This window comes from Hippichthys cyanospilos, chromosome 9 (assembly GCF_059441005.1).
Source record: "Hippichthys cyanospilos isolate Australia breed blue-spotted pipefish chromosome 9, RoL_Hcya_1.0, whole genome shotgun sequence".
Taxonomy (NCBI): Eukaryota; Metazoa; Chordata; class Actinopteri; order Syngnathiformes; family Syngnathidae; genus Hippichthys; species Hippichthys cyanospilos.
This window is the reverse complement of record NC_142377.1, coordinates 17,122,970-17,135,175: the sequence shown is the minus strand read 5'-3', so window position 1 is coordinate 17,135,175 and position 12,206 is coordinate 17,122,970. Positions and strand designations below refer to the sequence as shown.

At 39.5% G+C, this 12,206-nt stretch overlaps 1 protein-coding gene and 1 long non-coding RNA gene across 10 annotated transcripts in view; both read left to right on the top strand.

Moving 5' to 3' along the window:
* The first annotated feature begins 2,698 nt into the window (after window positions 1-2,698).
* LOC148419201 (uncharacterized) lies at window positions 2,699-4,974 on the top strand. The gene is made up of 2 exons (XR_015866615.1): window positions 2,699-2,826; window positions 4,046-4,974. It is a non-coding gene; the product is annotated as an uncharacterized LOC148419201 (long non-coding RNA).
* Window positions 4,975-6,380: 1,406 nt separating this feature from the next.
* Window positions 6,381-12,206, top strand: part of cacna1da (calcium voltage-gated channel subunit alpha1 Da) — a 68,852-nt gene continuing 63,026 nt past the window's right edge. For 8 of the 9 annotated variants that reach the window (XM_088424332.1, XM_088424331.1, XM_088424328.1 and 5 more), the window contains exons 1-2: window positions 8,639-8,817; window positions 11,313-11,781. In XM_088424332.1, coding sequence (XP_088280458.1) covers window positions 11,459-11,781 — 323 coding nt within the window. In that variant the 5' untranslated portion in view covers window positions 8,639-8,817; window positions 11,313-11,458. Of the gene's footprint in view, window positions 6,435-8,638; window positions 8,818-11,312; window positions 11,782-12,206 lie in introns of those variants that run through there. The other variant, XM_088424326.1, reaches the window with a different exon arrangement.

The window sequence follows — 12,206 nt, the reverse complement described above, 5'->3', positions numbered from 1 at the left end:
TTTCATTGGATAGGGGGGAAAAGAGTGACAGAGGTGTGTCACTGCAGTGCGTGTGTATGTGCATATAGGCGGGGATGAGGAGGGGCTGAACATTTAGATCCTAATTCACTTTGGCTTTTCTGTCAAAACGTATAATTCAGATTGGTTTATCATCTTTTGTTGTTCAATCGCATCTAAAGGCTACCTATAGTTTGCTGGATAATATACTCAGAAGTACACATTTTAGAGACACTCAAAGTGAACAAAAATGTGAAATTGGGTTAAAACAAAGTGTTTGGAAATTTGCAGCTAGAAAGCTCCTAAAAAGGGAAATTGAAAACATTATTTTTACAGTTCTAATCTCTTTCTCACCCTTGCTTTCCCTTCCGTCCAACATGATAATGCTCAGTGATGCTCTCGACCCGCCAAACTGATGAGAACATCGTGTTCTTTCCTCAGTTGTTCCTTGCAGCCACACCTTAAAGGCCATAGAAAGACATCTATTAACTGGAGCGTACAAATACTGTACAGTAGTTATAAAACATGAGAGCATCCTAAATTGTAATTGTAATTTTAATCACCTAAATTTGTGCTTCGGATTGAACTAATGCAAAAACCATGCTAACACAATTTGCGTTATCTCCAACAGCTTTGTCTTTTGTCGCGTGAGAGACAAATACAAATGCTTAACCCAAATTCTAATCCCTTGGCATGTGTGCAAGAGCGCTGGTGCATGGTTGTCGTGCAATCTTCGCATGTTACGCAAATTCACACAAGATTAACAGTGCCATCAAGAGGATAAACCTTGATCGTGCACAGAACATCAGCTGTTAGTATTACGGCAAGAAGGAATATAGGCTACTGTAGAGTAAATCATTACAGAAGCTTTTAGAAATGACTGTCAAGATGAATATGCGTTTATGCAACATAATGAAACCATAAATCGGAGTGGAGTGAAAACAATGAAGCAATAAGTAGGACTGGAGTGAAGAAACTCATTTTAAAAGTTTTGAAATTAAAAAAAAAAAAATCACCTGACGGGGACATTGTGAGTGTGGTATGAAAAGTGATTTAAAAAAATGACCAGTCAACTCATTATGACCCTTGCAAATATGATTACACGGTGGAATATTGTTTTAAACACCTCATGATGGCTGTTCTTTGCAATTTATATATATATATATATATATATATATATATATATATATATATATATATATATATATATATATATATATATATATATATATATATATATATATATATATATATATGGCAAAAACATAGTAGTATTTGAGAAAATTAATTAATTAATTGGCAAGCTCATTGACCCTTGACCTACATACACAGATGAAGCCAACCATGAAGCGTATTTAACCCTTTCACTCCCGTTAGGAAAATGCATCCCACAGCTTTTCTGTTGGGGTGCCCAAATTTATGCGGCTGCCTACGTTTGTTTAAGTAATTATTGCACACTTCCGGTAAATCCTATAAACTGTGTTTGTCTGCTATATGATATTTAACCGAAATTGCTCATCTGAAGAACCAATGATTTATAAAGGAAAATCTTGAAAATGATCAAGGGGGCCCAAACTTTTTCATATGACTATAAATACAGTATATATGTATGAGAGAGCGTGTGTGTGTGAGAGAGAGACAGAGAGAAAGAGAGAGAGAGAGAGAGAGCGAGAGAGAGAGAGAGAGAGAGAGAAAGAGAGCGCACAACGTTAAAAAATGTGTTTAAAAAGGTGTTCATTTTCTACATTCACACTATATTGACCAGTTAATTTCGCTTTTCGTAGTTGAGTTAAAATTTTATGAAAGAAAGAGGGAAATGTTAAAAATATAGAAAAATTCTTTTATTTTTTAAACAGGTCTTTCACTTTAATTGGGGAAGAAGGGGGAAATCAATATATAAAATACTATTACCGTGATATTCGTTTCTGTCATACCGCCCAGTTCTAGGCTCAATCCAGGTTGGGACCCACAGGACTACATGTACTGTATGTATTCTGCGCTTTTAACACCAAGTGGCGCTGTATTTTAAAGAATGACCGTAGTTGTCAATAGATTAAAAAAAAAAAAAGTCTTTTTTTTTTTTACTAGCAGATATTTGTTTTATGTATGTATGTATGTATGTATGTATGTATGTATGTATGTATGTATGTATGTATGTATGTATGTATGTATGTATGTTTCAAATCCATCCATTTTCTAAAGCTGAGTATCTTCCTGTTCATTGATTATGATAGATGGTATATTATTAATATTAACGCAAAGTCGACGGAGTATTTTATTTCGAATAGCAGTTTGAATGAGGGCAATCTTCAAATGAGAATAACTTGATTGCAGAGTTATTTGAAAGATGTGTGACGTGTTTTTTTCTAACCCTCTCCTGTTCTTGGCTCATTTTTCCCTCCTCTTTTCCGGCCATGTTCCGGTTGGCCGTGGCATGGAGAGAGGTCGCATCACGCAGCAGCCACCTCCGAGCTCGACGGTGGGGCAATCTCCGCTATGTCATCTTTCCAGCTCCCACCGACTGTGTCCTTCTCCCAGGTCCCAGCAACTCCTCTGGGCTCCTGTCTGCTGTCATAAAAGCTTTCCCTCACAGTGGCCCACAGGTGCCAGCCAATAGGCGACGGCGAAGGTGACACCACGTGGTAACTTGTAGCCAATCGTAGAGCCCTGCAGCTGCACACTTCCTGGAGGGTAAGTACATACAGAGAGCACGAGCGCTTCTATTTTTAAATCCCTGGCAGAAAAAGAGGAGCGGAGCAGCCACATTTGAAAGCATGTCTTAATATAACTCTTGACAAAATACCAGAATTGAAAAGGAAAGATTTACAGGTACTTGTGTCCATATACAAATCACTTGTAATCAGGAGCGTGTAGATTTTGGAGGGGTAGGTGATCAAAGTTGAAAAGGGGGCACATGATACTTTTTTCTTAAACGTGTGCACAAAATCATAATTTGTGGATAGTTGTGTGAAGCGAGCTTTTTTTCTGGAAATTGTAAGATGGCTATGACCAATTAAAAAAAAATGGACCTTTGGAATTCAATGATGACAGATTCATGGAACGAATATAATAATTCGGATTGTGGATGTAGGTCAGTGCTTCTAACAGCGTTTAGGCCTCAGAGAAGGCCTTGCCTCCCCTGTTAAAATCCCACACACTAGCGCATGTGTTTCTTTAATGCCAGTTGCTCCTTCAGGCCCGAGCTGACTTCACGTGCTCTTATCACTCAATTTCCCTTCAATCGCTCTGTAGTCACCATGATGACTTAGCACTTGCCCTTCAATAGGAAAGCTGTCTCTCAGAAGCCCAGTCTTCCTGATAGTGCATGGGAGACTTAAGGCAGAATAATCGTCAGCGCTATCTATCATTTAGCCATTCACTGATTGATTGGATGATTGGGGTCCAGGGTGAGGTACACACAAGAGGGGAAGCGTAGAGGTTTGCATGCGTGTGTGTGTGTGTGTGTGTGTGTGTGTGTGTGTGGGGGGGGGGGGGGGGTAATTTAATGTGGAAGTGTTTCAGGTTTGTAACCGATGACTCAAAACACTTCACTCTCTCATGAATCAGTTCCAGCACCCCAAAGTATTGTATTGTACTTGATAAAAATATATTACAAGTAATATCATTTAACAGAATTTAAATAATTAAATAGTTTACACCTCCTTATTCAATGGGCATTCTGCCACGATATAATAGATTAGATTTGATCATCAAACACAAAGACTATCTCAACTAAGCTTCAGTAATAATGCAATATAAGCCATTTACTGTATATTCCCAAGTGCTGTTTGCTTTGTATGTGTTTCTACAGCTGGTGTTAAAATATAAATTGTTTAAAGATTTATAATTATTGTACAGTATATATACAGTATGAGGGGGAATCAAAAGCTAACACTTCAAAAACAGTTTAAAACGAACTGAATTTTTGAAAGACATTTCCGTTTTAATTGTCTCTTCAAATGGCAGAATTCAGTTCTCGTCAGGGGGTTTGTAATATATCCTCAATGACCAAGGTACACAAATTCTGACTCTTTTTGAGCAAAAGCAGGTGCCGACAAATGGAGAGCAAGATTGAGACGATAGAAGAGTACGCACAGTGATGACGGCCAAGCGCGTGCTCTGAGCTCAGCAGTGAAGTTGACGTTGCGCTGGGAGAACAGCTGCGCTGCAGGGCTTTCAGGCTCCATCACTACTGCTCTCCTTCAAGCCGCTCCACCAATACACAGTCTCATTCCACACAAACACACACACATGCAAAACCACTGTTTGTCACCTCAGTGTGCAGGAATGTGCTTCGATATAGCCAGGTTTTATACACGGCAGTGACAAGGAGTTTTAGGAAGTATAAAGAAGCATTATTTGCAGGAAAGTGCGCAGTGTTTCAAAAAAATTTGCATGAGATGAAAACACCCAAACAATTGGATCACATGTGTAGAACCTCATATGGGTTTAATGTTGCAGAAAGGTCAAATTGTACGCCATAAGTGATAGGGTGATAGAAATAGGGAACAGCTATTCACTGTGAAATGCATGTGTAAACAACATATTACTACGCTTTCTCGCAATAAATGCATTTATATGATCAACAAACACAAACAAGAAGCTTACTCTAGTGGAGTGACTCCCAATGCTGTGTCAAGGCACATTACTGTGTAGTGAGAGATCGTGACGTGAGAGTTCACTTAATAGACTGGATATAATTATTCATTTGCAGCAAACGTATGTAGGAATATATAGTGACAGGCAGAACCATTTGTGTTTTCCATTAAGATGGCAGAGAGTACAATAAACTCATCCACCTGTTGCCTGTCACAATAGAACAAGTCATGGCCAATAGATCAACTAAACAGGCTCACATTTCACTTTGATGAAGTTCATTTGTGAGTAAATTTGACATTTGTACTTGGCGGTGTGCTATGAGCTTTTTCTTGTGATTAAAAAATAAATATGTGCCTTGGCTCAATAAAGACTGGGAAATTGATCTCATCTATTTGAAGTACCACTTCTACGATCACAGTAATTTCCTATGTTATGTATGTTGGTATTTTGATGGAGAGGCCGATGAAATGAGGTGTACAGGGCGACACTGCTACACTGAGCCAAATGGCATCCTCAGTCCCTGGGGGCCACCGCAACCCTCTGTCTGTGTTTTTACTCCCTTTTAAGTGGAAATAACTGCATTGCGCTGTAATCCTCTGGACTACAGATGGGCTTTGAGAGCATCTGCAGGAGAAGGGAGGTGCAGAGTTAAACACCATCTCAGATAGTGTTTTGCAGTTGTTTTAGGACATTGCTCAATTTTCATCATTCTTTCTGGTGTAGTGAAGTCATCAGCCTAGGGCAAATAGGACTTCTGTACAAGCAAAAACATTCACTTACTGTGTTTTTTGTATGTGATTAATAGTGCTTAACTTTTTGTTTTTCACAGAGGTGACAAGAATCTTGTTTTATGCTTTGTAAAGTTAATACTTTATTGTTATTAATCTTGTAATTGTGTGGAATAAATTCAACCACAATATCTATTGATTATTATCCATCTCAGGGAGTGGATATTTTGGCACTAGTTGTCAACTGAAAATTTCATCAAAGCTGCTTAGGGTTCAGGTAATGACCAAGCACAATACTAATCAGCATTTTGTGCTTTTACTGGTGGGTCACATAGAACATAGTATTATAAAGACGCTCTTTTGGGTTGACATACCCTTTAAAATACCAACTTTTATCCTAATGGAGAGTCTATATTGGTGATAGGTAACTCTAAAATGGCTTTCTTCTATTTCTGTTTCTGTCATTTCAAAAATAATGATTGTTCTGGACCAGATTATTCAACCATAATGTTTCCTCTCAATTTATTAGTGTGGATGCACAATTTCATTGAAAAAAAGCAAATAATAATTTCCTTATGTAAAGTGTAGCATCATCTGCTCATATGGAGAAATTTACAATATCCATTATTGCTGGGGCCTAAACACAACCTTGTTACCTTTCACGTCAACCTGTATAAATCATACAGTTAGTCTTTTTTTGACAATTTTTGTATCTTCATATTTGGTGATTCACTGTAAGCAGTTAGATGTTTGGTGATTCAATTGTGCTTCCAAAGGGAAAAACAGAATTTAAGTTGATCATAGTTTATGATATTTGAATTGTCTACTTTCAAAAGCAGTACATACGAACACATTATATTCCACAAAAAAAACACATTGCGCACATAGGTAAATAATTTAGGAAGATTTTAGAAGAAGAAACCTTTATCCTGAGCAGACAGGTAAGCTGATACGTCGGGATTGTCAAGTGACTGTCAAGGAGTCGTTCTCCACTCCTCCCTCAGTTTGAGTCCCTCACTAACCCTGAAAGGAAGACGATGTGCGTTTTGTGCTCCGTGTTGTCAGTCAGGACATACAGTTAATCTCTACTCAGCTGCTTTACTTAAACAGGTAGGATCATCTTTAATGTACTGTATATTTATACATTTTACTGTATCAGATTTGTAAATATCATGTGGTGTTAATCTCTGTTTTGATATATGTATTACTGATTTCCATTTTTGACACCAAACAACAAAAAGTCAGTTCTTCACTTCTCATGTTGTGTACGGCAGTTTCATTAGGTCTTCTCTGAGTCATTTTTTTTTCATCACAGTTACATTCGAGTTACTAGCAATGTGCATCACATGCCGTGGTAGACAATGTTCTTTTAACTTTCACAGAATGAAGGGTGAGTCAGTTTGTTAAGAGAAAAACACTGGGTAATTTTTAATCATGTCCTGTTTTTTTGTAATAGGGTGATGGAAGTGTGGATAAAATGTTTATTTTATAATTACATTCAAAAGTGAATCTAAAAAAGAATAGGACTGCAAGTAAATGTTATCCTTTGAATACAGTAATTTATTATCTGTTTAATTTTTTAATTGATTGATTTTTCATTTCTAGCCCTTTACTATAAAAACAGGACATTATGTCAAATTGATAATATGAATAATCGTGTCTTGATAACAAGATTCAGTTACTGGTTTGTGCTGTAACATCAGAGAAAAATATTGTTGTTCTTTTTGTTGTTTATTTACAATGTAGAAGCAAATGTTTGCTAATTTCTCATTTTGATTAAATACAAAGCTAAAAGGTTTGCTGACATGGACAATGAAAACAAAGAGGCTGGAATTCAGAGAATTTTGGACAATTTTAAATAAAACTCAAGTTGAGTAATTATAAAAACAACACAAGGTGCTGTGACGGATACCTTGTAATTCCACAGACAAATAGCATTTATGAGGAGGCAGCTTGGAGAGCAACCACGGCTACTGAGTAGTAGGCTGAATGGCAAGAATAAGATCCAGGCCATCAACAACAAAGCCTTGCCAGTAATCAGATATCCTGATGGCATAATCCCCGGACCACTGCAAAATATGCAAGCCACTCCTTACAATGCACAGGGCGCTCCACCCCAAATCCAGCATCCTGAGGGTGTACACAAAGTGGAAAGAGGGTGGCTATGGATTGGTGAGCATCCGGGACACAATCCAGGAGGAAATAACAGTCCTCCATGTTGGCTCCAACAGATGATTTGTTCAGTGAATGCCTCAGACAACAAAAAGGAGAAGGAGCCAGATGAGCAGTCATGGAAAGTAATGCCCCTGCATGGCATATACCACCATCAGATTGAAGGAGTGGCAGACCGAGAAAATAAACCAGTGGAAGTAAAAGGCTGGACTGAAAGATAGCACAGCGGTCGTAGTTATGGCAGCACAAGAACAGGCCCTTAACACAAGATCAATAGAGACCAGGGTCTACCATGTGAGACAGGATCCCACGTGGAGGCTGTGCAAAGAAGCAACCGAGACAGCACATCACAGTAGGGTGTAAGATGCTGGCAGGCAGGGCATACATGGAACATCATAACCAGGTAACAGGAATAGTGTAAATTAACATCTGCACTAAATTTGGATTAAAGGTCCCAGAATGTCAATGGTACATACCTCCAGAGGTTATGGAGAAAAAACAGTCCAAGATCCTTTCCAGGTCGAGACTGACAAACCGGTGATAGCCAAAAAGCCTGATACAGTAGCAACACCAGAAGATAGCAATTGTGATAGATATAGCAATCCCAGCAGATAGCAAAATCTGGAGAAAAGGAACACAAACAGCTGGAAAAGTAGGCTGAAGGAAGAACAAAAATCTGGAGGGTAACGACAACAGTGGTAACAGTAGTCATCGTCGCACTAGGAGCGGTTCCATCCAACAGTGAAAATACACAATAACAGTGCAAATAGATAGATAGTGAAAATACACTATAACAGTGCAGATAGATGGATAGATGGATAGATGGATAGATAGATAGATAGATAGATAGATAGATAGATAGATAGATAGATAGATAGATAGATAGATAGATAGATAGATAGATAGATAGATAGATAGATAGATGGATAAACTTCAGGGTTAACGGTGCTATAATATTCCTGGCATGCATAGACTGGTTAATTTAACGACTTAATGTATTGGGTCGGTGTCAGGTTTTATGGCCGTTTTAGCTGTTGCGGGACAAAGTGGGAGGAGGATGTGTTTGCACTGAGCGCCTGTGACGAACACAGGCTGCCAGAGGACGTGGATGCTCAGTTTGGTTGGCCGCTCTCCACTAGCACCATGGGAGAGCTTCATTAGTGCTCAGACTCAACGCATCTCTCTCGCGTCCTGCTTCTTACCACTGGAGCCGATGAATTTCAAAGGGTCTTTTAAGAGGACACAACTAGCCCTCCCAAGCGTTGGAGCAGCGATACCGAGCGGCTAAAGTCTCCTGTTTAACCACGCAAAAAATATAAAGGTCCGGTGAGCTCTCTTCCCGTCAGAATGTAGCTTCTTTAGCATAGCAGCGCTTTTCTGCTATCATATGCATGCAGAGGATGGTGGTGTGTGTGTGTGCTTTCTCGTTTGTGTGTGTATGTGTATTTTTGTAACCACGATAAAGAGGACAGCTCCTATTGATAGCCAATTTTCTCTCGACGAGTATGTGCGGACGTGCATGAGCTTCATCATCATGTCATCAACAATAAATCTTGTTTTAGTGGCCAGGCGCGATATCTTTGGCTTTTTATGACATACACACACTCAGCTAGGTTGTCTGTGGTCATGTGGAGTCCACATTATCATCTCGAGTGCGCGTGTGTTTATGCGAGACATATTAGTCGACGTTACTTTCGTGATTTTATTTATTTTTATTTTATGCAAGATTTGTCCTACCTTGTCATGTTCCAAGGATAAACGCGTGGCTGTGCTTCATCAGATTCTAACAGTTGTATTTGAACGTACCACCGAGCTGTCGGTATTAAGTCATGTTTTTTTGACGCCTCCTATTTTATGTATGTTTCATGAAAACAACATGCGCACAAAGGGTGATGTGATGCCCATTGTGAGTTGTGTAATTGGACATGACAATATGGATGACATGTGATTGCTCCACTGGCTTATCTGGATTGAATAAGAAGAGCATCGCTCCAATGTGACCTTTTTCTCTTCCTTGCTCCTTTTTGGGCCCTGTTTACAATTCAAGGACTTGCTAACACAAGTGAGGGGTCCTTTAGTGGCTTAAACTGATTTTTTTCCTGCTTGGATTGAGGAACACTGTCGTCTGTTTCTGTTTACCGATGTTTGTGTATTTCCACATTTGATTCCTTTGTTTTAATTAGCCCAGCGGTTCTCAAACATGACTTGTGAGGGTCAGTGAGCGGTAACTTGGGGCCACTCTAATTTGCCTTTGTGCAAGGTGAAACATACAGTATGTACATAATAGTAGTGCACATAGTGGCATCAAATATTTCACTGCTGATGGTCTAAGGTTTCATTTATTGTTCCTAAATCAGTCAAGTAACCCTACTCACACTATTAATAATTTATTGAACCACGACTGATGGCAATGGATGAAGGAACCACCATTGTGAATAATAGCAATCTAATTCTGGCTCTTACTTTATATGGAATAAAAGTGTTAATGGCAGATAATAATAGCAGCAATGATCAATCCATGCATTTTCTGTAGTACTTGTCCCCACCTGGGTCAAGGGTGGAAAGAATGAAGACTATTTCAGCTGACTTTGGGACAGAGAGGGGCACCCTGGAATCGTTTGACATACTCTATAAACAAACCATGTTTCACACGCATTCACACCAAAGGAAGAATATTGTGTCATCAATTAATTCAACATGAATGTATTTCAGATGTGAGATGAAGCCAGGGTACCTGAACAAAATGCATTTAAAACAGGCAACTAACTGAGAGGAAAGGTACTTTATAGAGATCTGACAGCTGACAAGATTGTGGTCTGCATATCAATTAGAAATTCTTGTAAAATGCGGTTTGACAACACTTTTTTTTCTGCATTGTTACTACAAATACGTTTAATACAAATAAAAGTGAAGTGTATACATTACATTGGTGTTCTGCCAAGTTCCAAGGGGGGTGTTAAGTAGTATTTACACTTACCGTATGTTATGAAAAATAAAAAAAATAGGTGTGACAATGAGGCACTGTTAACTTTGGAATGGAACTATAAGAACATGTAAGCAAAAAAAGCAATAATGCTAAGAGAAATAAACTCCCAAAAATATGTCCAAGTATTTATTGACAAGCCAGAAAGTTGTGTGACTGTCCTTTGGACAGATAATACAGAAATGGAGTTTGTACACTAAGTCATGGCAACTCTTAGCATGAAAAAGAACACTTTGCCTACTGTAAAATATGGCCAGGACACATTTTCTTCTTCTCACTCCTCACAACAGCAAGAGGACCGAGTATGATAAGGTAAAAAAACACCCTCAATGAAGACAAAAATGTGTGGCCATAGAAAAAGAAAATTCCAAATAAATCTTTGGTGTTGTTTTAGTGGCAGCCTGCTAATTAACAAGTGCTATATTTGTAGGGAGGGCAGCTGCATTTGAGTAGGAAAATTTGGTGCCAACGATTTGTTTTCTTGGAATTTCATTAATTTCTCTGCGCTGTGCTGGACATTCCGGCGTACGATGAGTGTTTCCTTCAACATATACCTGGTGCATCTCACAATTTGGTGGCTGAAATCGCATCTAATATTACGCAGGTAGTGTAAATTGTTTTGGTGATTTTGATCAAGTTGCAAGCAGACACATTCTGAGCTTTGCGGACATGTGTGGTAGATGTCATTGTATTTCATCCTTAAAAATCACAATAATGTTCATTTAACCCTCTGAATCATCGCAGAAATCAATTCAGTGAACGTATTGTTATTATCATCTCTGTTATTTATTGTCAAAATCATGTATGCCAATGATTCCTCATTTGTTTTTCAGAGGCAAACTATGCCAGCAGCACCAGAGTCACTCCCCCTGGTGACTTGCCAGCCCACTGGTCAGACCATTCTGCCCCCAACTAGCGTCCCAGACCATACTGGCAGATCCATGCTGCTGGATGCCCCTCACAGAGCCACACCCACACCATGAGCGCCAACGGGCCTACCCCAGACCCGGCCCCAGCAGCCCCAGAAGCGCCTCCGTCCTCCACGCCCGCCTCGGAGCCCGCTCCGGCACCTGCGCCGAACCCAGTCCCCGTACCTCCTGCGGCGCCGGCCGCTCCGTCCGCCCCACCTGCCCCGTCAAGTTCGACCATCCCGGTGGGTGCGTTAGCACAGAAGAAGCGGCAGCAGTATGCCAAAAGCAAGAAACAGGGCAGTAATGCCAACAGCAGGCCGCCCAGGGCTCTGTTCTGCCTCAACCTCAACAATCCTATACGCAGGGCCTGCATCAGCCTGGTGGAGTGGAAGTATCCTTTACTGACTACTTTCTTATTTTTCGGTTATCATTATATAGGATATTCTTATGCTGCAACGTTCACACCCTACTAGTATACACGTACACAGACACACATAGCTATGTTGATAACATTGATGGCTCTCATTAATAAACATGAGTTTTAGAATAGGCAGGGCTTCCTTGGCAGGATAGGCTTGCTCTGATTTATAACGCATTAAATCACGCTTGACTTCCTCACCTCACAGGAAACGGAGTCAAACCCAGCACTGATGCCTCGACTCCAAATTAATTTTGTTCTTCTTGTTTGTAGTATTAAATATTCAAATACAAATTTTCTGTTTTAGAAATGTATTTGGATCAAATATAAACCGTTAACGTTACAAGAACCCTGCTTAAAATTATAATAGAGACCAGGATTTGCCACTTGATGTGGTG